We start from the raw sequence: 25,085 nt of genomic DNA, 5'->3' as shown, positions 1-25,085 counted from the left end.
AATGCCAGATTTTAAGGGTGGATGACATAGAATAGTTTCAGCACTTCATGATCATGACTAAAGATCAGCTTTGGACTTCATCTGAATGTGAGATAGTGTGTGCTGTGAAAAAAAAAGACTAAGAGTCAAAATAAGAGATTATAATAAAAGATGATGAGATACAAAGCTCACTGTATAGCTTTTGTAACCTTGAGGTTTTATCTCTGTCTGAATGAGCACAGCAAGCAAACCATTTTATTATGTTTGGATCATGGTACTTGTAAATGTCTGTGCAAATTCCAGAATTTAGCAGGAGTATGATCATGAGATGTGATTTATTCTGTGTAGGCTGGCAGAACTCATGCTGAAATACAGTCACCCTTCAACGCTCGTCCCTAAGCAATCTTTGGAGGACATGTAGCTAGAGTGCTCTTGCTCTTGAATTTTTTGTTTCCTTTTTGTCAGCCTTAAAACATCTTTCTCAGTGTTCGGTTGTTGTTCTTGGTCAGGCTTTATTTTCCATTGCAGTAGGTGTAATTTTCTTCTGCGGTATTAGCATCTATATGAATAAGATTTCTTCAAAAATTACATGAGTGTGGTTTTCTGAGCCACAGGGTCTGGGGTTGGTGTTTTTCTAATGTATTTTACTGTAATTTTTAAAAATCTGCCCCTTATGATTAGGTGGCCTGTTTCATAAATGACTCACTTTTAGTTTGCCCTTTGTTTTTCTGAGTCGTTTCCAGATGTCCTCTCTAGCCATCTGACTGTCTTTGGGATGTTCCTGGTATTCTTATTTATGTAGGACAAGAAGCAGTTCATAGACCGGATCCTGTTATGATGTACAGCTTATAATTAGCTAACTAACCATATGTTCTATGTTTGTGTTCTTTAACACTCTTCCGTCTTTTTTGTGGCAGTCCACTGATGTCTGTGAGCAGATTCTGCGAGTGGTGAGTAGGTCCAATCGATTGGAAGAACTGGTATTAGAGAATGCCGGGCTTAGAACGTAAGTAATTTCTTCAAAATGTTGCATTAGATACTGCTTACTCTCAGCAAAAACGATGTGATGTGTGTTAGCCAGAGTAAAAATTAAAAAAGCTCAAGCTTAATGTCTAGCTTGTTCTGAGGAGTCTGTAGTCACGAACTTGTCATTAGTTTTTTTAGAGGTTCCTTATGGTCCAGAAAATCCCTCTAAACTGACATTTTTTTAAGATTCAGCCTGGAAAATTGGGTTAAGTGGAGCAAAATGGGCTGGATAAGAGCATAAACCCTAAATCAGCTCACACTGTTCCTCTCCAAGTAGACTTACCAAGAGAAGCATGAAAACTTTTTTGTCATTTCAAAGTGCTCAAGGTTTTGTTAAAAAGTGTATCATTCCATCTTGTATAACACATTATGATTTCATTCCCAAGAAAGCTCTTTTTATCTTTTGAGGATTACATTTGTGGTTCAAATGTAGTAATACTTCTACTTTAGCAACTTTTTTTAAAGAGGCAAGAAAGTAGATGATTGTTTAATCCTTTGCTATAGCCTTAAAAGAAAAGCATGTTGAGGTAATATGTGCAGTTTAATGCATGTGTTTTAAATACAGTAAGTTATAGCTACTAGGTATTTTTTTCCTTCTTCTCTTCAGAGCAAATAGATGTAAAGTTCAAGTTACAAACTAGCCCCATTGGAAGTATGTGTAGCTTGTTGTAGTGTTAGAGTAGCATCCAAGACTATGTAGACAAGATAAGCTCTAGTACTAATGAATTTTTGTGTTAAGAAACAAAGTAGTGGAAAAGTGGGAGAAGCAGAGCATTATACCAAAGGGAAAAAAAAAAAAAAGGAAAAAAAAAAAGAAAGAAAAAAAAAAAGCAAACAAGCACAGGGAAATGCTGTGGTATCATTTATTTTGCCTCCTCTTCCATTGTTTGTTGTTTTTTTCACCCTTTTTTAAAATTGGCTTTGCACTGAAATGCCTTTAGAAGAGAATTGCCTAAATGACACTGGAAAATTGTGGTGGAGTTTGGAATTACACCCGAACTTCCTGATCACAGTGTCCTTAAAAGCTGTCATTCAAACATAAACACCTGATTTTAATCTTGTTTTTCTTGCACTTTGTGCTACAAAACACAGTGCTAATCATGAATATCAAAAGATATATTGACTTACATCTGCACGCTGCCTACAGTGACTTATAACTTGGAGCTGGTGTCAGTTATAACACGACTTGACAGATCATCAACCTGTGACTTTGGTTTTCATGCCTCCATCTACATGCACAGTGTTTGGCGTTTTGCCCTGGTGTGTATCTGCTCTGATCAGCACTGTCTGTCTGTTTTTGTCAAGGACGATTTGTCAGTTTTGCCAGTTATCATATCTGCTCGCTAGGAGGAAATCCTATTGTTACTGGGCTTCTTCACGTCACATAGCTCACCGACCAGCCATTTTTAATGAGCTGTGACAGACTGCCAGGCCAGTGTTGAGAAAGAGCTACCAAGATCAATGCTTTCAGAAACACCTGAGCAGCTGCAAGAGCATGTTTCCTCTGGTGGCAGGGTCAGTTTAAGATGATTGCATTCTTTTCTACTTCGAGGCATTCATGTCTGTGATTTGGGGTGGGACAAGGATCCATAAATAGTTGTCATCCTCCCAGCTGATGGGACAGCAAGCTGTCATACAGTAGTAGTAGTAAGGACACAGGACTAGGCAAGTGTGGACTTGCTGTTGGGGAAAAGTGGGCTGTCAACTGAAGCCCCCATGTATGATAAGATTTCTGCCAGTTCAGATGTTCTTGAAAATATCATTCCCATTGCTATTTCTTTAGCAGACTTAAATAATGCAATCTAGATTATTTTGGATGGCTTTAATGCATAAAGAGTAATGTTTTGATAATTGTTAGGATGCTAATCGAGGCAGGTGGTGTCCAGATTTCAGTGAAAGTAGTTCAGGGTGACTTGAACAAGTGAGCTTGAAAAGAGTTACATGTCCATGAGCTGCTTTAGAGGAATGGGCGAATATGTGATAACCAGAATATTTTTTTCCATGAAATAACAAGATTCTCCAGTCTGGAAAGGCCTGTCTGTAAGAGCTGGTAAAAATAATCTGTTTGTTGTGCTTAAGTACTCTGCACGCTGTCCCTACTGCCATCCACACTGACCCCTGCTGCCCTGTTCCACGAGGAATGGCTGCTACAACAGAGCGGGAACAGAGGTGCCCGTAGTGGCATGAGGAGGGCCTCTGAGAGAGGTGCTGCATGCAGCTCATCTTCCCCTGCTGGATGGGCTCTGAGTATCCTTACATCACCTTAGTTCCTCCCCCACACACCCTCTGTTTCTCTGTTCTGGAGATGTTGTCTAGACAGATCTCGAGGAATTTCTGTCTGAGATTTCCTGATCCGTGCTATTTTTACCTTTGGTGAAATATCCTTCCTCTCCCACATGTATAGTTATACTGGACCTTTTCTAAGCTTTACCTCCAAGCCTGAGTATCCTCAGTTTATGCAAGCATGGCTGTGTGATGCATGCAGGGTGAGCTTGATGCTTTGTAGAAAGCATCAGGCTTATATTACACACTCTGGCTGAAGTCTGCAGCCAAAAAATAAAAATAAAATAAAAATCAATAGATTTTAGGACTTTGAGTGGACAGAGGGAAGGAATGTCAATGATGTCGACCTGTGAGCAGAGCCCAGATCCCTCCGTTGCTGGCGGAGGCTGCTCAGAGAGAGGTTTAGTAGTGTCATTTTTTTCAAAACAAGAAAACTTTAGAACTTAATGCACCCTAAATTAGGTAATCGACCATTTTCTGGTGGCAATGGATATGCTGTGCCTTTGCCACAGAGTTCACACACACCCAAGTTGTCAAAAATGTTCTGGTGACCCTGCCTATATTGGTGTCAATAGCCATAGCAGAGCTTGTAAACAAGCCTGGAGGTGTAGGAAGAATAACATAATGACAAGAATCTATTTGAACTCAAAAACTCAATGTGCTTTTCTGGGCTTTATTCAGTTGCCTTAGCATAGACATGTGGTGCCATTTGAACTGCTGGAGGGTATCTACAGAGTGCTGGCAAATAGAGGACCTACAGGAGATGCATAGTGTTTTGCAGAAGCAGCAGGTAGCAAAGCAGGATACCCCGAGGCCTGTCAGGTGGCACAGATTTAAGTACAGAATTTATTGTTGAGTGTTTGTATTTACATGCTGCTTGTATTTCAGGATAAGAATATGCTTGTCCTAAAGGCAGCTCGTCATCCTGCATTTGCAGCACTGGAACCTGTTCTGCCCTCAGTAGTCCCTCTAAGGAAATGGGGTTTCGAAGGGAAATTAAACTTTCCTGGAACGTCTCTGTACTTGAGTACACCTTGCAACAACAGAGAGCCCAAAGCTATGAGGCTATAACTGTCCAATATCCACTCTTTTCCAGAGCGTGGAAGAGAGAGAAGGTTGCTGTGTGAAGGAAGCTCAAGGGATATTTTTTGGTTCTTAACTCAATGTCTAACATAGATAAACTACAAGAACATTGAAAGTATGGTCTCAGATTAACATAACTGCACGGTAGGGTTAGGCCCTTAATACATGAATGGTTCCCAGTAGGTACAAGGACAGGTTTGAGGAATTGGCTTAGAGGTGATAACAGCCAACAGCCTTCTGACATAAAGTGTGGAATATGTCTCCACCAGATTCTGTCAGTGTTGTCATGTAGGAAAACCAAGCCAGCCTTGAACTTAATACTGTGAGTAGTGGTAGTCCAGCCACAGCAGAATGCTCTCAGAGAGGGTAACATTCCCTTGCCTCTCAAGTGGATTTGGAACAGGATTTTGGGGAAGTGGATTTTGGTCATGCTCTACAGCTACCTATGACACTTAGTTGAAAGTTCAAAGCTATCTGTGCTAACTGACCTGGCTGTTAGGGGCTTTATGCAACCTGACATCTCATCAGTCTCTCTCGGCACACATTGCTGGGTCTGTGGTCAATCTTGATGCTTCTCAATGTAAAAAGAAACAAGCGAAGACCAGTTTCAGTGTCCTGGTGTTCTTTGAGAGAGCTGTTCCTACTGTTTTACAAGATCAGAATACCCTTGCTTTGTTGACCTTCTGATATGTTGCAAGGCCTGTCTGTTTGAGTGTTGGTAGAGTTGCTGCAAGCTTGGAGGGGGGAGGATTAGCTTTGTGAGTGTGGGAGATAATGGTATGGAAGTTAACATATATGTCCCACCCATGCATTGCATGGAGAAGACAGAAATCTGTGTAATTCCTATTTTATACCATCAGATCTTTATCAAAAGTAGCTTGAGCTTTGATAGAGTGACCTTCAGTCTCTTACATTACAGAATAAACAAATAATAATATAACCTGCTTTGAAAGATAGCAGATTAGCCAGATAAGCATTGTTTAAAACTGTGAAGAATCAGTAGGGTAAGTTGGCTTCTTCTGTCTGCTAGTTGTTTGGCACTTTTAAGCCTCTGATTGTGCTGTTGACAGAGGAGACAACAGAACTCTTTCTCCCTCTGTATTCTTTTCTTCCAGAGATTTTGCACAGAAACTAGCCAGTGCCCTAGCCCACAATCCCAACTCAGGACTCCATACAATCAACCTTGCTAGCAATCCGCTTGAAGACCGAGGTACTGTGACATTTCTCTTTTCCTCTTTCTACAAATGTAATAAGGGGATTACTGCTGCTCCATTCAGCTTTGCCCGAATAACAGGTTATTGTTCTGTGTGTAATGCCATTGTAAATATCTGTTGTTCACAAATGACTGAGAATTGCTATTCTTTTTGGTTATTACATATCCATTAGCTTGTGGAGAAGTATTTAAATGTCTTAAACCAACCGTGGATTTCATTAGATTTCATTACACTTTCATAGAGGTTTCTTTTAAAAGAAGATGGAATGCAGTGAATGTTTAGAGCTAGAGAGAAAATAAAATGGTTTATACATGTATATTTTTAAAGGCAATGTAATCACTTTAAAGCTGAAGTGTGAGACAACTTTGTTGCTTGGATTATATTTTCCTGATGGTTTTGCTTTTTTATTTTAGCCATAATTCCATAATTATTTCTGGTATTGAAGCTGTTCTTTTTCAGCTTTGTTCTAGTCCATAATGTTGCCAATTCTTTGCGATGTTCTATAGTACTTACATAGCTGGCATCCTTCTGTAGCTGAATACTGTTGACTCTGCAAGATGAAAAATCAAGCTGAATAGTCCAGCTTTTTCTCCACTGCTAGGCATGATTTCAGTACATATCAAATCAAATCATTCCCCTCTCTTGTCTGCTCTCTTTTCACCCAGGGCATTTATTTTTTAAAATAAGGTTACATTCTTTCAGTCTGCCGTTGACCCTTCAGCGCTGCCCACGTGAGATTTCCATTTGTTTCACTTAATGCATTCCAAGCACATCATGTTCTTGGGATCAGACTAGCTTGTGTGCTCCTGTTGGGCCAGAAGTAAAATAGAAATTTTATGCAGTGAACCTTTTCTTGTTTTATTTGGTTTGTTTTGACAAAATTTTCCAGTCTCTTGGCTGACATGATTCAAAATGGAAAAATTGTTCATTTTGCTTACAACCTGACTGACTCAGAATGTTGTTAACACAGTCTTGTAGGAGTGTCTCCTTTTTCTTCATTTCGGTGAGGGGAAAAAAGATGCAAAGGGTATTTTTCCTCTCCCTCTTTTGTATCTCTTCTCCTTTTTACCAGAAACAAGTATGAAAATATTTTTGCTTTTAATACATTCAGAGTAGTTTTTCATTTAAAATTGTTCATGTGAATTGCTAAACTCTTCTGAATATCCCTTGCCTGATTCCTGAGAACTCCATATCATGTGAAAGCCAATGCTTTGCTGCAGAACATTATTATTGCAGTGTGCTGCAGGCCTAACTGCATTATTCAATGTTTTCTCTTGCAAGTTGGAAAAAAGGCTGTCATATTATTGATTCTACTTTTAAAGAAGTGTATTTAGGTTGTGTTTTATGAAAGGTTTCTTTTAAAAAGAACTAGGTTTGGTGGTGGGCTTTTTGTTGTTTGTTGGTTTTCTGATGTTTTTTGTTTTGTTTTGTTCATTTGTTTTAAATCTTGAAGCAAAACAAGTGACCAAAGCATTCAATAGCTATTCTACAATGCAGGGATATTTTTTAAGCATATCAGTGTGGGTACTTTCTTTGCAGCAAAGCCATTTATTCAAGCAATTTTGGAGTAGCCACATACAAAATTGAAAAAAAAAAAATCAGAAGGTACAACTTGGAGAAATTAGTAGAAATTTATCATTATCTCAGTCTCTTCTATCATATCCAATTATGGTTTGACCTTTTAGTTAGAGAATTACCCAAGTTATATGGGTACTTAAAAGGAAATTAACTATAATTGCAATGTGCAAATATTACAGTTTTCTAGTTTAAGACGGATTTTCATGTCCTTTGATCTGATATTCACGGAGTGCAAATTAGATTTGATTTTATTAAGCCGAAGGGGCAGCGATCATTTCACAGGTAAAAGCTTGCATAATGAAGATTTATGTAAACATATGGATTTTAGAAAATATATCCAGAAAAGTCACCTCTTCGGGCTCTAGGAGTACAACCAGATTATTTTGTTAATGAGGGAAACAACACTGATCTGTGTGAATAATGGAGAAGAACCTATCCTTGTCCCTTGCTTAGACCAAAAAAAACAAAAAACAAAAAACAAACACAAGCCACTAAGCTGTTTGTATGTTATTGATTACCAAAAAGACATTATATTATTATATTAGTGCAGCTGTCTGTATTCGAATAGCATGAGAAGTGTGTTCTTTTTAACTCAGACATAGGACCTAGCTTCACTTGAAATATAAAGCAGTGTTTACAAGCTATGATTTTGCACCGAGAGCAGCCTCTTAATTTGTGATTAGCTTCCCTTAACAATACTGTCAGTTTTTGTGAGGCGAATACCTGGAAAGTGTTACTAATCTTGTCTTTAAAATCTAGTCGTGCTGAAGTGATGGAAGTTTTGCTTTTGACTTTACTAGGATCTTATTTTCTGAAAAATAATACAAAAACAAGCTAAAGTTTGGAAATACTCGAAAACAAATCTATGTGGTTGGATGTGTTGAAGTCTACTTCTGCTATTAGAGCTCAGCTCTGTTAGGTTAACAAAAATGGCTTGCTTCAAGAGCATCCTAGGGCCTGAGTTGCCAGACTTTATCTTTTCTGCACCTGATTCCTGTATCTTAAAACATAGCAGATACTTCTCCCCCAGTGCTGGTAAGATGTTAAAATTCTTTAGCTTTGATGGAGTGACAGGAAGTATGTAGATTGTTTGCTAAATGTAAAGATGGAGAGGTAAAATTACTTGCTGCACCTCTTACCCAAAACGCTTTGTAACAAAAATTACACTTATGATGTCCTTAGTGATTCTCGTTGTACTCCTTTTTCACTTCTTTTGCCAGCAGAACTCTACCTTGAGTTTGGAACTATATATTGTGACTAAACCAGCTGAACAAGAACAAACAATCAATCACAATTTAAATTCTGAGGCTGTATTAAGATAGATTGATTCTCCTTCAGAGGAGCTAAAAAGATGTATTTATTTATTGAAGTAGGCAAGCTAGGAATGAAATTCTTGTTAATATGACTTGATGCATTCCTGCAGAAAGTTAAAGACATCGTTACCATTGTGTTTTACAGTAAATGATGCCAAGACATCATCAATCTAGTGTTTTGGCAATACAAATAAAGTACAGCATGTTGTTTTAAGCTGCATAGAAGATGCACCTCTGACCAGCATGTACAATATGCTTTTACACAGATGGTTAAAAAAAAACAACAACCCTGCAACAAAAAATTTCACGTCAGCAATATATATACGTTCTCTTTCATTATTGATAGTAGAACATGGTAAAAGTAGAGTAAACGTGTATGTGACATACCACCAGCCTGTTTAATGTCTGCTTATGTGGAGAACAGTATCAGCTTTTTTATTTAATTGTGTTTGGAGCAAGTAAAAGGCTTTACTTGCTTCTCTTTCCTCTTTTCGTGCCAAGTGATTTGCAATAGAGGACTGTATTTCACACTCAGGTTAAGACTTGAGTTTCTATGTTGATTTAATCCTATAATAAATATTTCATAAAGTGATTCAATTGTTACTTAGGATGTGCTTTCTTAATCAAATTTCAGTCTTTCTTAAACTGGGGATTATATTTATGGACTGTGGAACTTGGATACCAAGAGAAGGGGCTTTAATCAAAAGACAATTTTTTCTTTTGTTGGATTTGTGCTGAAGTAGTCAGCATCCTAATCATATTTTACTGTTTTTGATCCCAAACAATTGTAATGTTTCCAAGTCTGTGTACTGGCTGGTAACTTACAGACTGCTGTAATGAAGTAAGATAAGGGGCCATTATAACTTGGTGGAGGTTTCAGGTTTTCAGGGAAAGTCCTCAGCCACTGTACCTGTATCATAGTTTCTTTTATGTGGAGTGCATACTCTTCCACAGGACTATTTCAGCTGACTGGTGTGTATCTGTGTTTTTTGAACAACCTCTTATTCTTGTATTTAACAAAGAGGGGGGTTACTTGAGGAAGAGAGGTCAGTGTTAGCTAATATGTATGTGTCTCTCTTGCTTTGATATTGCTTCCTTTTAAAACAAAAAGTTTTGAAGTTTCATGTGAACTACCACTGTTGGGGTTTATTTATTTATTTATTAGCTGCTTTTTACTTTTTTTTTCTTTTTTTTTTTTCTTTTTTGGCCAAGCCATAAAGCTTCCAGAATTCCCAATTACTAACTGTTGGACATGTATATCTTGTCTTTGACTCCTTCTCAAAAGTGTGTGTGCATTATATAGTTTCTAAACTAAGAAGTACATCAGTGACAACAAAGTTCACTGTGTGTTCAGTGGTTAGCAAAGAAGGGATCCTGACAAAATCAGTAATTTCAAAATTTTATTATCACAAAAAGTATAATTTTGAGCCCTACGGTGAGTACAGTTCCTCCTCTAACAGTGTTTGCTCTGCTCTGAATTTGATACCAGTGTAATTGCTGGCTGCTCTCGGAAGGGCTGGGAAAATATGAGGTCACATGGTTGAACCAAAAATATCCTGAAAAATTCTGCTTTCTCTTTATTCCCCACCAGGTGTATCATCTTTAAGCATCCAGTTTGCCAAACTTCCAAAGGGACTGAAACATTTAAATTTATCTAAAACCTCCTTGTCACCTAAAGGTATGCTTTACAAATATGCCTGTTTTTCTGTTGTAAAAATTTCAGGCTTTCATCTTAATAATACCTTTTGTTACAAGATTAAGTCAATTACAGAATGGATTACTTTATATAAGTGTATTCTAAACAGTGCAGCTGCTTTTTTACTATTGTAAGTTGCTGAGCTGTGGGTTCAGTACTTTATCCCATCCAGTGCTTTGAAAAAAAACATCCTGCTTGTCCTAGATATGAGTTTGAACCTGTACAGTAAAGAAAGATTTCATTTAGAATTGGAATAAATTGTATGTTTCTTTTATGCTTCAGAAAATGTCTGGAGCAAAAATGCGCAGGGAATTTTCGAAATAGCATTCGGAAAACCGCTCAAATGTTTTTCATGTGATTGCTTCATTTGACTACTTCATGAAATCAAGTGTTGTGACAATGCCTGTTAAGTGATTTGCTCTGAGTAGAGACTTTTGTTTTGTAATTTGCATGTTTCTAATTTGATATAGTAGTTGAAATATACATATATTTTTAAAGTGAATTTATTCACTCATCATTTTAATTAAAAAGAATTTATTCAACTCTTGTGTTTTTTATTCTATTGCTAGCTCCATTTTTTTTGGTGACAAGCAACTGATTAAGAATCTTGACTAACCTTACATGTACTCTTGAGTGTAGATGGTCATGAATTTGACAGATAGTCATGCATTTCTGGTATGTTCGTTCAGCCTGTTTTCTTCTTCATGTGATCTGAATGATTTCAGCAAGTGCTTTTGACTGTTGAGTCAAGAGAACCCTCTAGCTGCATTGCCTTTATAGAGAGCAAATGCCAGCTTGATGAAGTTAATCAACAAAATTCTTGTCAGTAAAAATGAATTTTGAAGTTCTAAAAATAATTTGGAAGATTTTTAATGATCTTTTCAAAGACAGTCTGTAAACAAAAGCTGAAAATATATTCCAGCTTCTCTGCTGCCGACCTTATGTGAATCCTAGTCCAGACTAGCCCATAACTATCTATTCTCGAGTGCAACAGGTCACTATTGCTACATGGGAGCTCCTAAAAATTCCATTAAAAAAGTATAGGTGATATCTTAAAATTGGAATTCTTATAGAAGAACCTGAAAAATCTCAGCTTCACCTCTTTGCTTGTCTGCAAAGCTGTCTATCTTAGCCAGTTTCCCTTCAACTTAAGAAGACAGTAATGAATTTGTTTGTAACTTGGAAGGCTACTTTTGAACTTGTAATACTGAAGTGTTTTGTTTGCTTGTGTTTTCTTTTTGGCTGGGGGAAGCCTGGCTGTAGAGGAGACAGTGACATTGTTTAGGGAGGTTCGTTACTGACCTTGGATTCAGTAGACTCTAAGGTACATGGATTTTTTTTACAGCATGTTCTCACCTCCAGAGAGGTGCCCACACCACCATCACTTTTTATTATTATTATTTTTTAGCTTTTTAATTTCAGAAATTCTGTACAATTCCTAACTGGTTTTGACCTTATTTCAAGATAAGTTTCTAAGATGGAGAAGGGAAGTTCAGATGGTAACTTCCCAGCTGATCTTTCTTCAAATATTGTATCTCAAGGTTCCTAAGAGCTATTAACATTCTGAGCCTCCTGAGAGCAGTAAAAGAGCATGATAGATTGTCTGCAAATGAAAGTGAGATTACTGTCAAAGTATAGAACGAGGTAGGTGAAATTCAAACAAAAGTTTATTGATTTGAAGGTTCTGGTTAAATGGAAAATTTTAGTACGCTCGTTCAAAGACAGGGCTGGATTTTCTGAACCCGAGCCAAAGGCTAATTAAAAAAATCCCTCATTCACATCATTTGGACTGAGCCTTCAAAGATGTGGCTGATTTTGGGCAGTTGGCTCTTTTTAAAAATGAAACAAGCATAAACAGTATGGATTGTTTGATAGCTGTTCTTTGTCCCCAGCCAGTGACAATTCCTGAATTCTCGGAATTGTATTTCAATAGTATATGCTGAACTGTTCATAGTACATTACATTCATTTCTATGTGTTGATTATAAATGCTGTTGAGAAGACTCACTAAAATGGATCCAGAGAAAGAAGCTCTAGAGGTTAAATAGACCTTTTAGATCTTTGAAAGTTTCAAAAAGTTTTAATTTGCTGTTTACCTTTACAGGTAGGGTACAGATTCAGCGATGCAATGTTAAGATAAAAGAAAAATTACACTGAACAGAAAAGTTTCAAGACTTGGCAAAGATGTCATTGTGCTGCAGTTCTTTTCAGTATCAAAAAATCTCCTGAAACTAACAGCCACACTACTATCATGGGAATCTTTCTTAATATTTGGAAGCTTGGAAAACTAGAGCACTGACTGGGGAGATATTTTGGTTTCCAGTGACTTGCTAGATGCTTCCCCCACACACTGGTAAATCCATTTCATAATAGTTTTTAAGTGAAGAGTGGATATGCTCCATCTATTGAATGCCAGTCCACTTTTACTGATCAGGAACTTTGAGAAGTTGCACTTTAATGCATAGTAGATCAAAACACCTGCCTGCTTCATTGTTTTCGCCAGGCACTTATGAGAAAATCAATTCATTTGCTAAAGGACACAGTGACACTTACGTAAGAATTACACACATGTAGCACTTGAAAGGCAGCAATAAGCTTCTACAATAAATTAAGAACTTGTTAATAAGCTACAGAGCCCTCAGATGAAAGTTAGATTTGCTGGAAATAGAATCATAGAATCATAGAATATCCCAAGTTGGAAGGGACCCATAAGGATCATCAAGTCCAGCTCCTGGCACCGCACAGGTCTGCCCAAAAGTTTAGTGCACTAAGTGCACAGTCCAATTGCTTCTTAAATTCAGACAGGCTTGGTGCAGTGACTACTTCACTGGGGAGCCTGTTCCAGTGTGCAACCACCCTCTCGGTAAAGAACCTCTTCCTGATGTTGCTCTTCCAGCGTAAACTTCCCCTGCCTTAGCTTAACACCATTCCCGTGGGTCCCGTCACTGGTGATAACGGAGAAATAATGGTGATAACAGAAATAGCCACATCCTAATTTGTATTTGGAAAAGTTGGAGGACTTGGGGGAAAGAGAGCCCTGACTGGTTTGTTCCCAATGTGATCTTTTTAATTTTAATGTGAAAAACATGTATTTTTCCTCAACAGGAAGTGAGTCTTAATGCATCTCTTGATATTTTAATTAGCTGTTTTTCTGAAATTACAGGCAAATGCATAATTGAAATATTTTTAACTTCTAGGTCTTGTCAGTTGCTTTTGAAGTTCGGGCAAATTATAATTGTTAATGTACTTGGGCTTCCACAGCTACTTTAATCTACTTCCACAGATACTTTTATCTAAATGTTATTTTTTGAGAGAGGACATTGCCTTACCATTATGATGTAAATTCTGTTTTAAAAACCTGTTTCAAGATATGGTTGCACTGTTAAAGCCACTGTAGACATGGCAAAAATATTTCTGCCGTGGATCCAGGACCTGTAACACACTGTGGCCCATTTTATCAGAGGCACAGAGAACACTCAGTTTCCAAGGCAGATGATGAAACTTGGCCCAGGCAAAAACAGGTCTTTGGTGACAAAGAAAAGTCTTGTATCTCCCACGTGATCTGTCCTCCTCTGCTGCAGTATGGTGATGGTAACATGAGGTCATTAAACATTTATGTATGACTTTGTTCACTGAAACTGTGCTCTTGCAGGCTATGGCGTTGGAGAAGTTGGATACTGAGTTGTTGGTTTTTGTTTTGTTTTGTTTTGTTTTGTTTTTCAGGGGTGAATAGCCTTTCCCAGTCACTGAGTGCCAACTCGCTGATAGCGAACACGCTCGTCTATCTTGACCTCTCAGGGAATGCTCTCCGTGGGGATGATCTCTCAGTAAGCACATGCTTTTTATTTGTGAATTAATGAAAGGATGTTTTAATTTATTATTAGAAGGGCAAAGCCATTTTATTTAGGTTCTCTTTTGCCTTTATTTCAATACAGTTTTAGTAGGGATAGAAAATATTTTGATCTCTGTTTTCAGTACATACTCAGAAGTTTTAAATTCCCCACGCAACTAAACAGATCCCCATAATCCATTCATGCTTTTAGTCCTTGGCTTTTACTGATAAATGAGAAAACTGCAAGTGAGTTGCTTGTTTCAGTAGACTTAGCATGCTCTAGGAGTTCTATTAAAAAGACTCATCTTCTTTTTAGTGATGTATATTACAATTTTTTTATTGTAAGGTTAAAAGCAATTGAATTCTTTTGACTAGGAAAGACTTGATTCATTTTTGGTTTTGTCTATTTTTGTCTGTATAAATAAATCTGTGCACCTCCTTGACACATGCTATTGAAACTCATGATTGTTTGAACGAACTTAATTATTTCTGAAATTCTGTTGTTTAGTTCAGTTGCTGTTGAGGTGCAGCTCTATTTTCTGTGTAAAAAAACAAAACAAAACAAAACAAAAACCACTTGAGTTCTCAGTTTGTATGTATTTGTTTTTTGACTATCACATATTTTTTTGATATGTGATAGTCATATTTTTGACATCCATACTTCTCTCTTACATCAACAGTTGTGTGAATGTAACTGTCAGTTTTTGAGTTCTTTAAGTGTGAAGCATCTAAAATATGCAACACTGGAGGCACCCAATCTGATCATTTAAAGTCTAAGGACGTTATCTGCCTATGACTTTTGTGTGACTTTTTTTTCACAAATCTTACTAGTTTCAGATTCATCAACACATTCAAAGAACTAGTCTTTTCAGACATGAGATGAAAGTTTCAGCGGGACGAGGATTTAAAAGGTAGCACATAGTTAAATGACACACACAATGAATTATTCTCAAAGAGAGAAGACCATGCACAACTTCTGTAGGGAATGGTTAAAGATATCTGAAGTTTACCTACTATATTTTAAGGAATAAAAATATAGTAAGTCTTTTCTTAGTCTGTCAGAGAGAGAGAGAGTTGATTCAAAGAAAAAGATTCTTAATACTGAGATCTCTTTAATCTGTGGAGCAGTTTTCCAATGGGAGCAAAGAAATCCTATTATTTGGCATTTAAAATAAACCCTAGCGAAGCACAGGGATTTTTAGAGTAGGGACCTTTCTTGCATGGTTAGGTATATGGGCAAAATGACCTAATTTTAGAAAGATGAATCTATTTTAGAAATGTTGAACGTTCTCTGTTTGGCTGGATGTTGTGTGGAGTTGAGTGTTCCATGTTTCTGTGAATTAGGTCATACCTTTTTTCTTTCTGTATTGTTCTGAGAGACTAGCAAATAAATGCAATAAAGCAACGTATAGTAAGAACTTTTACGTACATTAATGTTTTCATGACATAGTCTATGTAGTACTTAATTCATCGATATTAAGTGTATTATTAGGTTACTTGTTCTGTATTTTGCCTTAAACTTCTAATGCACCGCTGATATAAAGAATTAACCATAGTCTTCAGATGCAAATAAGTTGCTTCCCTCATGCTTAAAAGGTCTAGCATAAACTTTCAAACCAATTAGCCTTTCTGAAATGTAATGGCAATCTGAGTGACATTCCAAGGTATTTATAACTAAATTAATTATCATTTCCTGTGAAAGTGTATTGCAAGGTAACTCACATTAAGTACATTAAGATTACTGTTTGGCAGATGTGGTCTGGGCACTGTTTTTTCCTGTTGTTCCAAAAAACTTATAGCCTTCAAAAGTAAAACAGGTTGTATTGATTGGGTGAAAAGAAGTTTCAGATGCAACTCTTGTAGTGCAATTTTATAAGAAAAGCCTAAAATGTATTTGAGAAGTAGTGATACAGTAATCTGTGTCATAATATCAGAAGTAACACTGATAATTTTCTTTTTTTTTTCTCCATTAATTGTAGAGCCTGTACAATTTTTTGGCCCAACCAAATGCCCTTGTCCATCTGGATTTATCCAACACGGAGTGTGCTCTAGATATGGTAATGCTGGTTTTTGTGGAGATTCAAATAGCAAGGAAATGTTGCCCACCTTCTGTCCTTAGAAAAATCCATCTTCCTTATTTTAAACCAGGTGTGTGGAGCCCTCCTTCGTGGATGTCTTCAGCATCTAGCTGTTCTTAGCCTCTCTAGGACGCTTTTTTCTCACAGGTACAGTTTAAATGTCATTTCTCTCAACTTCTGCAAAATTTTGCTTTATAATTTCTTGGCTTTGTGCTGCACCTTTCTTTTTAAGAAGAAACACAAGACTTTATAAAAGGTCTCTACAAAAGAGGTATTATTTATTCCAAGCAAAAGATTTTCTTTCACTTTCCACTTTTTGTTAGACAGCTGTAAAATAAGCTACCTTGTCTAATATGTTTTTTTGTGATCCTGATGCAGCAGAACGTCCATATACATCTTTTGTCATAATATCAGGCTTTGAAGTCTGTCTTGACTTCTCTTTAAGTTTGTTTTTTAAAGTACTTATTTTTCATGATTTGATGACAGTTAAAAATTATATTTTTTTCCTTCCTACTTCATTCTTTTTCTGGAGACGAAGTACCTCTGAAAGTCTTTGAGACTGAACACTGACTTTGTAGAGTACTTGCATCATAGGACATAGTAATATTAGCTTCCCTTTTTCTTCAAATCAATGTCTTGAGTCCATATTGGAGGTGACAGCTAATTGAGGGTAAGCTACTACATTGTTAAGTAATTGTTTATAGTGGTGAAAAGGCAACTTCAGTGTTTTTGTAACATTGTTTGATCTTTTGCTCGTTAGATATAAGTATTTTCACTGTTAATCAGGTCTAAATGATCATTTCTTGTTGTTCACCAAACAAAAGCTAGATAGCAATGTCTTTTGAGCAGCAGTGGAACTGAGGATTGTTTGTTGAATCAACATTTTGATGGCATTGTATTTCCAAGTTAACCGAGAGCCACTGGTTACAGAGTTGTTGAAGGTACAGCAAATTAAACACGTAAAAGATTGTTAAAATTCTGACAGCTTGCATTCACTATTTATTGGAATGAGGAATATGTAGATACTACTTCTTAATTAATTTATTTACTTTCAGAAAAGGAAAAGAAGTTCCTCCCTCCTTCAAACAGTTTTTCAGCAGCTCACTTGCTTTGATGCAGATTAATCTGTCGGGAACAAAACTCCCTCCTGAGCCTCTAAAGTAAGAATTTAATTTCATCTTCTCCTGTTGCCTAAAACCTAGTTCACATTGTTATTACGTGAGTGCTTTATATTGAAAATATAATTTAAAATGTAAGAGGAAAATACTTTATTTGCATTATTTTTCCATTTGTACGTTATTGATATTCCAAGAGTGAGTTTCATAATGATCACACAGTTAAGAAATGTTGTTTCCATCTCACACTTAAGGCTGTTAATCGTATTTTGTTCTGTGTGAATGTCACAGCTGTTTTGTTTCCATCAACTTTTTTGTGATATATTTCTTACTTTGTGGCTTACAAACAAAACTGTTTGCTTCACAGTTAAATGGGATTATGTACTTGTGTGAGTGCCCTCCCTTTGGGGCTGCAGTATTGCAACAACCATTGTTCAAATGAAGCTGTTGCAATGCTTGAGAGGAGAGACCTATTGCACAGATCTATGCCCTTCTTTGAGTGGGAGAGATGATAGCAGCAATTTCTAGGAGTGCTTCTCTTTTCTGTATGTCACCCATCCTGTGGATAACAGGTTCTGTTTATGTGGATTGGGCAGTTCCATCGATCCCATCTAATGATTGACAGGAATTCTTCTTATAGAGTAATGCAGGGGAGGGAAATTGTGTAGCAACGTGTGCAGTTTTGAACTGTGGTGAACTTTCCTGACCTGGAATTTAAAGGCGTGTTTTAAAATCAAGATCAGCCTAGATAGGTCTAATCACAGTAGGTCATTCTGTGATTTTGGCAGAATCTGTGTAGTTTGGGGGCTGGATTAAAGAAAGGCTTTTCCCAAAGGTTCAACTTGTTAGCTACTATGTATTTAAATATATATAACCATTTCTAGTATCCACAGTAGAAATCTAGGCATGTTCCCTAACCATTCTTGGGAATAGACCTCTGACATCCTAAGCTGGACATCGATAAGCATATACATGCATATACCTACATGTGTGTGTATATCTGCATATGTATATTTGTGTGGTTAGGAGCCTGCTTCCTGAGGAAGAACAGGGAAGGGAAGTCAGCAATAACTCAGCGAGGAAGTACTTAACTAATGAATGGGAGTTGATGGCAAAATCAGAGATGAGGGAGTTAGTGAGTACTGGATGGAAAACTTTCAGTAAAGTCTGGGGGAAGCTAAGGGAGAGAGAAGTGACAAGTATCACACTCAAAATAATAACATGCATTGTTTTGGGCTATTTTTTCTTAATGCAATCTGACATTGGATAGGAACAGCACAATATGATGCAAAGTAAGATGGAATGGATTGAAGTCCATATTCTACTGCAGGAGCCTAGTGTTAATAGCTCTGATATTTCAGTGTTCTGTATGATGCTCTTGATTGCGGTCTTGCTTGCTTAGACTTTGCTAAGATTAGGAAGGTATAGTATTGATGGTCTGATGGTCATAGAAAAATGATTATTGATAGATACATTGGTTGATTCTGATTAATTTAGGGATATTGATTCTGTGGTGGAGGGCAGCAGGGAACTATGTTTAATGAAGCTAGAAGAACAGAGGCTGTACGTGACTGATACATAGGTCAATCTTACCAGTAGTACAGGAAAAAAAAAAAAGAATGCTATGGGACATTGAATATATCTAGAGAGGCCAGGAAAGGTGAGAAGTCCCAGCCCCTAAGGTTCAAATTCAGCTTTACTCCTTGGCATGTTGAGTATCTCCTGTGGTGTGAGGAGTTTTGGCAGGTATCTGTGCTCATGGAAGGTGTTGCATGAATATATCCCAACTACTTGATCTGCCAATTGTGCAGCAAACATGAGATCTTCCTAGTCCTTTTCAGCAAGAAGCTACTCTGTTGATAATGTTTAAGCTAATCTGGTTCAATTTGACTGAATTGGGTTAGAGGGAGTTACTTGCATGAGTGCTGTTGGTAGAAATAAAGAGAAAGTGGTAAGTAGCATAGAGTGAGCTGAGAACAGTAACCTGCATCACTAGCACAGACAGCTCCAGGAAGGAGCATCTGTCCAAAATCCACCTAGACACAGGTGGTTTCAGAATATCCCCCAGAATATCCATCCACACTCACTTGGCTGGCAATTTGCCATGAGCTTCATTTGTTTTGCCCTGACAGCAATGTTCATCACTGCCTAGGGGTTAACAGGGAGCTGTTAATGTTGTTTGGTACTTTCCTCGATGTGCTTTTTCTCTGACCTGAGCATTTCTTCGGTCTGAGCTGAGTGTATCTCTCAACACTGCAGAGAAATATGATCTGCAGCACACCTTGCTTTCCCTCTTAAAGCAACCCTGTATGGCTTGACTAATACATTTCAGAAGCATCTTTTTGAAGTTAATTTGGTGTTAAAGGGACTGAGGATGTGCCATATAACCTGGGGCAGCTGCTTAGCCTTTTCATCTAAACTGTAAGAAACTAGAAAACTTCTACAGAACAGTCAAGATTATGGGGTGTGTTAAAGACAAGAAGATTGAAACATTGGTTTTCAGGCAGACTTGTCATTGCCAAGACAGCAACAGCAGATGAAGGATGATTTCTTAGAAGGAAAATTAATACGGGGTGTGATAATAGTACTTCTTTAGCATCTTTGATCAGTGCACCTCAAAAAGCATTTGACAACTTGGGCCTTGTAACTGTCCTGTGAGAAAGAGTTCCTGTTTTGTGTCTGTGAATCAGAAGTCAGAGGGGAGTAAAGGATTGAATATGAAGCTTGCCTCTGGGGGGTAAAAACAAACAAACAAACAAAAAAACCAACACACTAACAAGCAAAAATGGAGATAGCTGACATAGCGAGTCCCAGATTCCTTTTTGGGGATAAATTGGTTAATTTATTGCCTGATTGCTTTGATTGATTTGATTCCTTTCTTATCAACTTCCTTTAGATTTGAAGTTTCAGTGTATTTAATCACATCTGCTGACTCAGTGATTTTAACGATATTGGTTAATCAGTGCGCTCAGGGAGGGAGATGATCTTGTTTGTAAAGCGATGGGCCTATTAATATAAGCCAAGCTTCTCAGGGAAGAAGGTTGCTAATAAAGCTGTGCTGCTGGGATGCCATTTAGAGGGTGGAGGAAGGCTGCTTTTAGTTCTTATACATAGTTAATATAGTTTATGTTCCACCACACTTTTTTTTTTTTTTAAGCAGATAAAGTAGTTTATATGCTCTTTTCCTCGTTTTAATATATGTTGGCATTTTTGTTCATTTACTGGCTTTGCCAGAAATTTTATTTTGATCTGTCAGGGCTGTAACAAGACAAGTTGCTGATATGCTTCTCATCCAAATTGTAATTACAAGGCCAATTCTTGCCTTCTGCACGCACCACAGTTGACAAGACCTTTCCAAGTATTGCTATGTGTGTGATTTCAACTTAATGACTTAGTACAGATATGTCTGCCTTCGGTGCCTTTGTTTGGTGGTGCTGTTTCAGGAGAAAGAAGTGAGAAATTGTGAGGTTTTCTTAGGATGAGTTTATAGGCCAAGAGGTTAGGGGGGAAAAAAACTTTTTTTTTCCTCTGAAGAAGGCATATTTGAAGCATCAATGTGTCTCTTTTTTAAAAAAGGTTTTTGGTTGTTTTTTTTATGGTTGCACTGCATTTTTTAAGCTCCCTCCCTCAAAATGTTAAGGGAATTACTTGCAAAGTTATCAGTCACACTAACTTTGCATAAAATCATGCTCAGGAAGGACATACAGATGGGGAATGATCTAAAAAATTGTAAAAACTGTTGTAGAGCTTTCACATTTTCCTTGAAGACTGTATTTTAATAGCTTAGGAAGTAAATAAGCACAAGATACTCTCTTTTGTTAACAGCAAAGGTCTGATCATCATTTATACCTGCAGGACAGATATAAATAGGTTTAAATGAAAAACCTTCCTGTTTTTTTAAGTGCAGCTTTTACACGCTGCTTACATAGCAAGCGTTCAGGCAAACAGCTCAGCAAAATTGATTGTTTTTCTTTACATCCATGCATTGGTATTTTGGATTCTGTTAGGCTGAAATGAAGCTTGAGAAGGAAGCCCTTCTGTTTCTCTGTTCAACAACTGATTCAAAGCAGCACCTATTCTAAAAACACTAGAAGGTATACAGTGATTGTTTGCTCCTTCTCTAAGACACATACTGTTTTGCTTGCTGGTTTGACAGTATTAGTAGGAACGTGATATTATTGCTAACTTTTTTACGTGGAAACAAATTTCTATAAGGCTTTAAAGGTGATTTTATGAAGATTTTAATTGGTCATTGCTATACTTGTTTGCCATTCTGCCTAAGGACGAAGGATACCATTGTTTGGGAGTACCGTTTAGAAATCTGTAAATATTTATAGGGATGCAGATAAGGAGACTTCAACATGATACAGTGTTTGAGTGTTAATAGGCATTGTGCCTGGCTGAAATGGCTGGCTGCAGTGCATCTTATATTTATTAAAAGCACATTTTTGGTGAATTTTTGAAAAATCAGAGACTCAGTATGGTTGTAAATAGAACGCTCCTTTTGTAATCATTTGATGTTCTGTTAAAGCATATGTTGAAGACAAATCATCTGAGATGAATCTTATGAAATGTTGATCTGGAATTAGTTTTACAATTTTCTTCTTTGCATCGCATCCCTGCAGTTTATGATGCTGCTGGGGTGTTCATAGTGTGGCACAGCAGGTTTGTACTGCATTGTCATTGAACAAGTAACAGCTCGGCTGATGGGGTTTTGTTTTGAAACGGTTCTTCGCATTTTTAGGTGTATTAACCTGTGATTACTTAGATGATGATGATGTTGTAAAGCTGCTTTTTTAAAAAAACTGGTTCTACTATTGATCTCTTTCAGAGCGCTTTTATTAGGCCTGGCTTGCAATCACAATCTGAAGGAGGTGTCTTTAGATCTCAGTAGCTGTGAGGTAAGGATTATTTATCAGGATGTGTTCAAAAGATGCAATGATGGGGAATTAGAGTTGTCATGTAATCCACTGGGCTAGATGTTCTTCCTCTCCACTCAGAAGTTGTGGGAAAGGTAGAAATCAGATAAGGAGTCATGGTAAAGTGATCTGCTGTGTGTTGCTATGTCATAAATAAAGAGGGCAGAGCACCTGCAGCATCTCACTGGCAACATGCTCCTTGCAGTAGCAACTGTGGATGCTAAGCCAGCAGTGCTGTTCACTGCTGGGCAGCTTCTGCCCTCTGGGGCTGTGATTATAGGGGACCCCAGAGCAAGATTTTTCCAGGTGCCCAGATTGGAATGGGTCACGGGAAGGTGCATACCCTGAAGGTGTGTCTGTGGTTTGAATGTCTTCCTTCAAAATGTCTGTGCTGGAGGCATGAATCCTCTTCTGCAGTTTCACTTTTAAATCTTGGGAAAAAACTCTGCTTTTTTCATCAATTAACCAATTCAGGCCAATAGGGAACTTTTGTAAGAAATGATTGAAGCATGCCATTAATTTAAAAGGCATTGCACAAATGGCTTTGTTTATTGCAACTATCAATTAAAAATGAAAAATAAAAAGGAAGAAGCAGCAGCAGCTTGATTTGCTTTATCTTGCTTCCTCTTGCTTCTCTGTGCTTTGCTGTGCACTTTGTTTCTCAGGATTGTCCACACTCGTGCAGGATGATACTTGTATGGCTACAGATTATAACAAGAAATCAGCCAAGATCCTGGGAGTTAGTGAGGCAAAGTTGCATGGAGAACTGGGGACTTTTACCAAAACCAACATGAAGCTTTAGCTCTGGCCTTCCGGAGCTGAGTGGCCACCCTTTCCTTTGTAAGCTGCAAAGAAAGCCTCTTGTTAGGCAGATCTTTCCAGGACCATCACTTGTGTATTAGCTCCTTCTGGTAGTGCCTTTTAAATGCAATGGTTTCCCTTTAAATAGAAAGCAGGCAATGTCATAGACATGGTGAGGTATAGTAATCCTTCCATTAGGTTCGTGGTTGATTGCTGTGCTTGATTTCCTTACAAAGGAAAAATAAATAATTGTGAATGCATTTCATAGTTTGTTTCGATATTTTATACTTTTTAAAAAATGGCTTTACTTTGAAGAACATTACATGTAAATTCCAAATAGAAAAGCTTTCAAGTCAGGTATTCATGCTTCTGACTTCTGAGTAAATAGGTCAGAAGGATGATAATGTTTCTTTCAGAGGGAGGAAGAAAAAGGGAGGAGTAATTAAAGTAATAAACATGGAGTCCTGTAATCATAACCTTAAATAAATAAATAAATAGCACACATATTTAGGTAATAAGAGTATAAATTAGCATGTAAATCAAGCAGGGCTGACAAGAGTGAAGGCTTAAGCCTGTCTGCTGGGCCTGGAACTGAGTGCCGTTCATTAAATAGCTCCCAGGATGGGTTACGGGGGAGTCATTAGCTGCACTGGACACCAAAGCAAAAGCAGTGGTGGCTGACTGCCATAGCAGAAAGGAAGGAATCACACCCAGCCCGAGATGTTGCGTTCCCCTCTGTGATTTGGTTGCTTCAGCACTTGCTAGGTGTAGGCAGCCTTTTTCCGAAGACAACTGGGAATACACAGGAGAGACGGTCTGTAGCTGGGCCCTCCAAGCCACCAGCGCTTCCTTAGATCCTTCCCTCAACATTTTTTTTTTCACATCACTGAGCTTTATCCATTCTCACACGCTTTGGAAAGAAGAAATTACGCTTCCACCAGCAGAGGGATCAATGTGCCAGGAGCTGGGAGTACTCTCCATGGCCCAGCACCTCCTGCCTCTGCTCCACCTCTCCCAGCCCTGCTGTGAGCCAGACAGGGTGATCTGCACCCAGAGCAGAGCAGTAGGAAGCTCGGAGCTGGTGCCCTGCACTTCTTTCTGCTCCTGCAAGCACACGCTGCCTGGAGGCTAGAAAGCTGACACTTCAGCTTGCCCCCCTCTTTCCTACACCGGGCAAGCTGCACTCAACTATGGAGGGATAAATCTTGGTTCCTTCCCTCTCCCACCACTTTTAATTTGCTCCCATAATTTTCTGATATACTAATTCCAAGCTTAATCATTTTATATTGCTTGTTTGTTTGTTTTTATTATTTTTTATTATGAAAATTACATTTTTATTTCTACCTGCTCAGCACTGATGTATTTCACTCTTTTCCCTTCTGCTTCCCTTAGCTTGGTCACTGTGTAAGTACCCTCCATGCTTTACCTTAATTCTTAAATCAATAAACAGATTTGTTTCCCTTTCCCTTATACCTCACAGTTTTGAGCACACTTGGCTTTTTTAACTGTTGAAGGGCTTGTTCTACAGTTTCTAAATAAAAGTTTGTATTTGTAGACTCGTAAGTGTGTCATATAGGAGATGTTGCACTTTTGTTTTCAGTATCACAGTCGTCATTGGCATATAGCCCTTCAGTTAAACTCTCCCTTTATATATATGATTTTAATACAATTGCAATAAAATCTGATCCTAAAAGTCAAGTAGTTACCATCACACCCTCAGATTAGATATATATCAACATGTGCACACAGTGAACGTTTGATATTTATTTTGTGTTATCAGTACAAGATTGAAAGCTGCTTCTGAAAAGTTGTCCGCTTAGACAGTTGAAGTATATATGTACATCTTTTTGTGTGTAGACCTTTTACCATACCCATAAACAATCCTTTTGATTATAGATAATCGTTATTATCTTAAAATGAAATTTTCTGTCACAGAAACTAACTTTTAATGCTGAAATTTTAGTACAAATATTATAAAAATATTTTTGTTAAAATAGATCTTAGTATTCTTTACAGTTCAGTATATCTTTTCTAGGGCATGCTGGAATTTTGGCTCTAGTGAAAACCAAATTGTTACACAGTGAAAATAGTTTTTATGTAAATCACCTTTTCAACTGTGACAAGACCACGTATAATCTGCCAGTTCCAGAGATGCTGCAACAATTGACG

General features: G+C 37.6%; 1 protein-coding gene across 5 annotated transcripts in view; it reads left to right on the top strand.

Annotated features, from left to right (window-relative positions):
- Window positions 1-25,085, top strand: part of CARMIL1 (capping protein regulator and myosin 1 linker 1) — a 186,989-nt gene that overhangs the window by 90,438 nt on the left and 71,466 nt on the right. For 3 of the 5 annotated variants that reach the window (XM_040549450.1, XM_040549448.1, XM_040549452.1), the window contains 9 exons: window positions 897-985; window positions 5,487-5,581; window positions 10,068-10,154; window positions 13,895-13,998; window positions 15,983-16,060; window positions 16,152-16,228; window positions 17,137-17,241; window positions 22,028-22,097; window positions 24,309-24,320. In XM_040549450.1, coding sequence (XP_040405384.1) covers window positions 897-985; window positions 5,487-5,581; window positions 10,068-10,154; window positions 13,895-13,998; window positions 15,983-16,060; window positions 16,152-16,228; window positions 17,137-17,241; window positions 22,028-22,097; window positions 24,309-24,320 — 717 coding nt within the window. The remainder of the gene's footprint in view (window positions 1-896; window positions 986-5,486; window positions 5,582-10,067; window positions 10,155-13,894; window positions 13,999-15,982; window positions 16,061-16,151; window positions 16,229-17,136; window positions 17,242-22,027; window positions 22,098-24,308; window positions 24,321-25,085) is intronic. The other 2 variants (XM_040549451.1, XM_040549449.1) reach the window with 1 other exon arrangement.

The sequence above is a fragment of the Cygnus olor genome, chromosome 2, assembly GCF_009769625.2.
Source record: "Cygnus olor isolate bCygOlo1 chromosome 2, bCygOlo1.pri.v2, whole genome shotgun sequence".
Taxonomy (NCBI): Eukaryota; Metazoa; Chordata; class Aves; order Anseriformes; family Anatidae; genus Cygnus; species Cygnus olor.
Note: the sequence above shows the minus strand (reverse complement) of the source record. Positions and strands in the feature narration are given on the sequence as shown.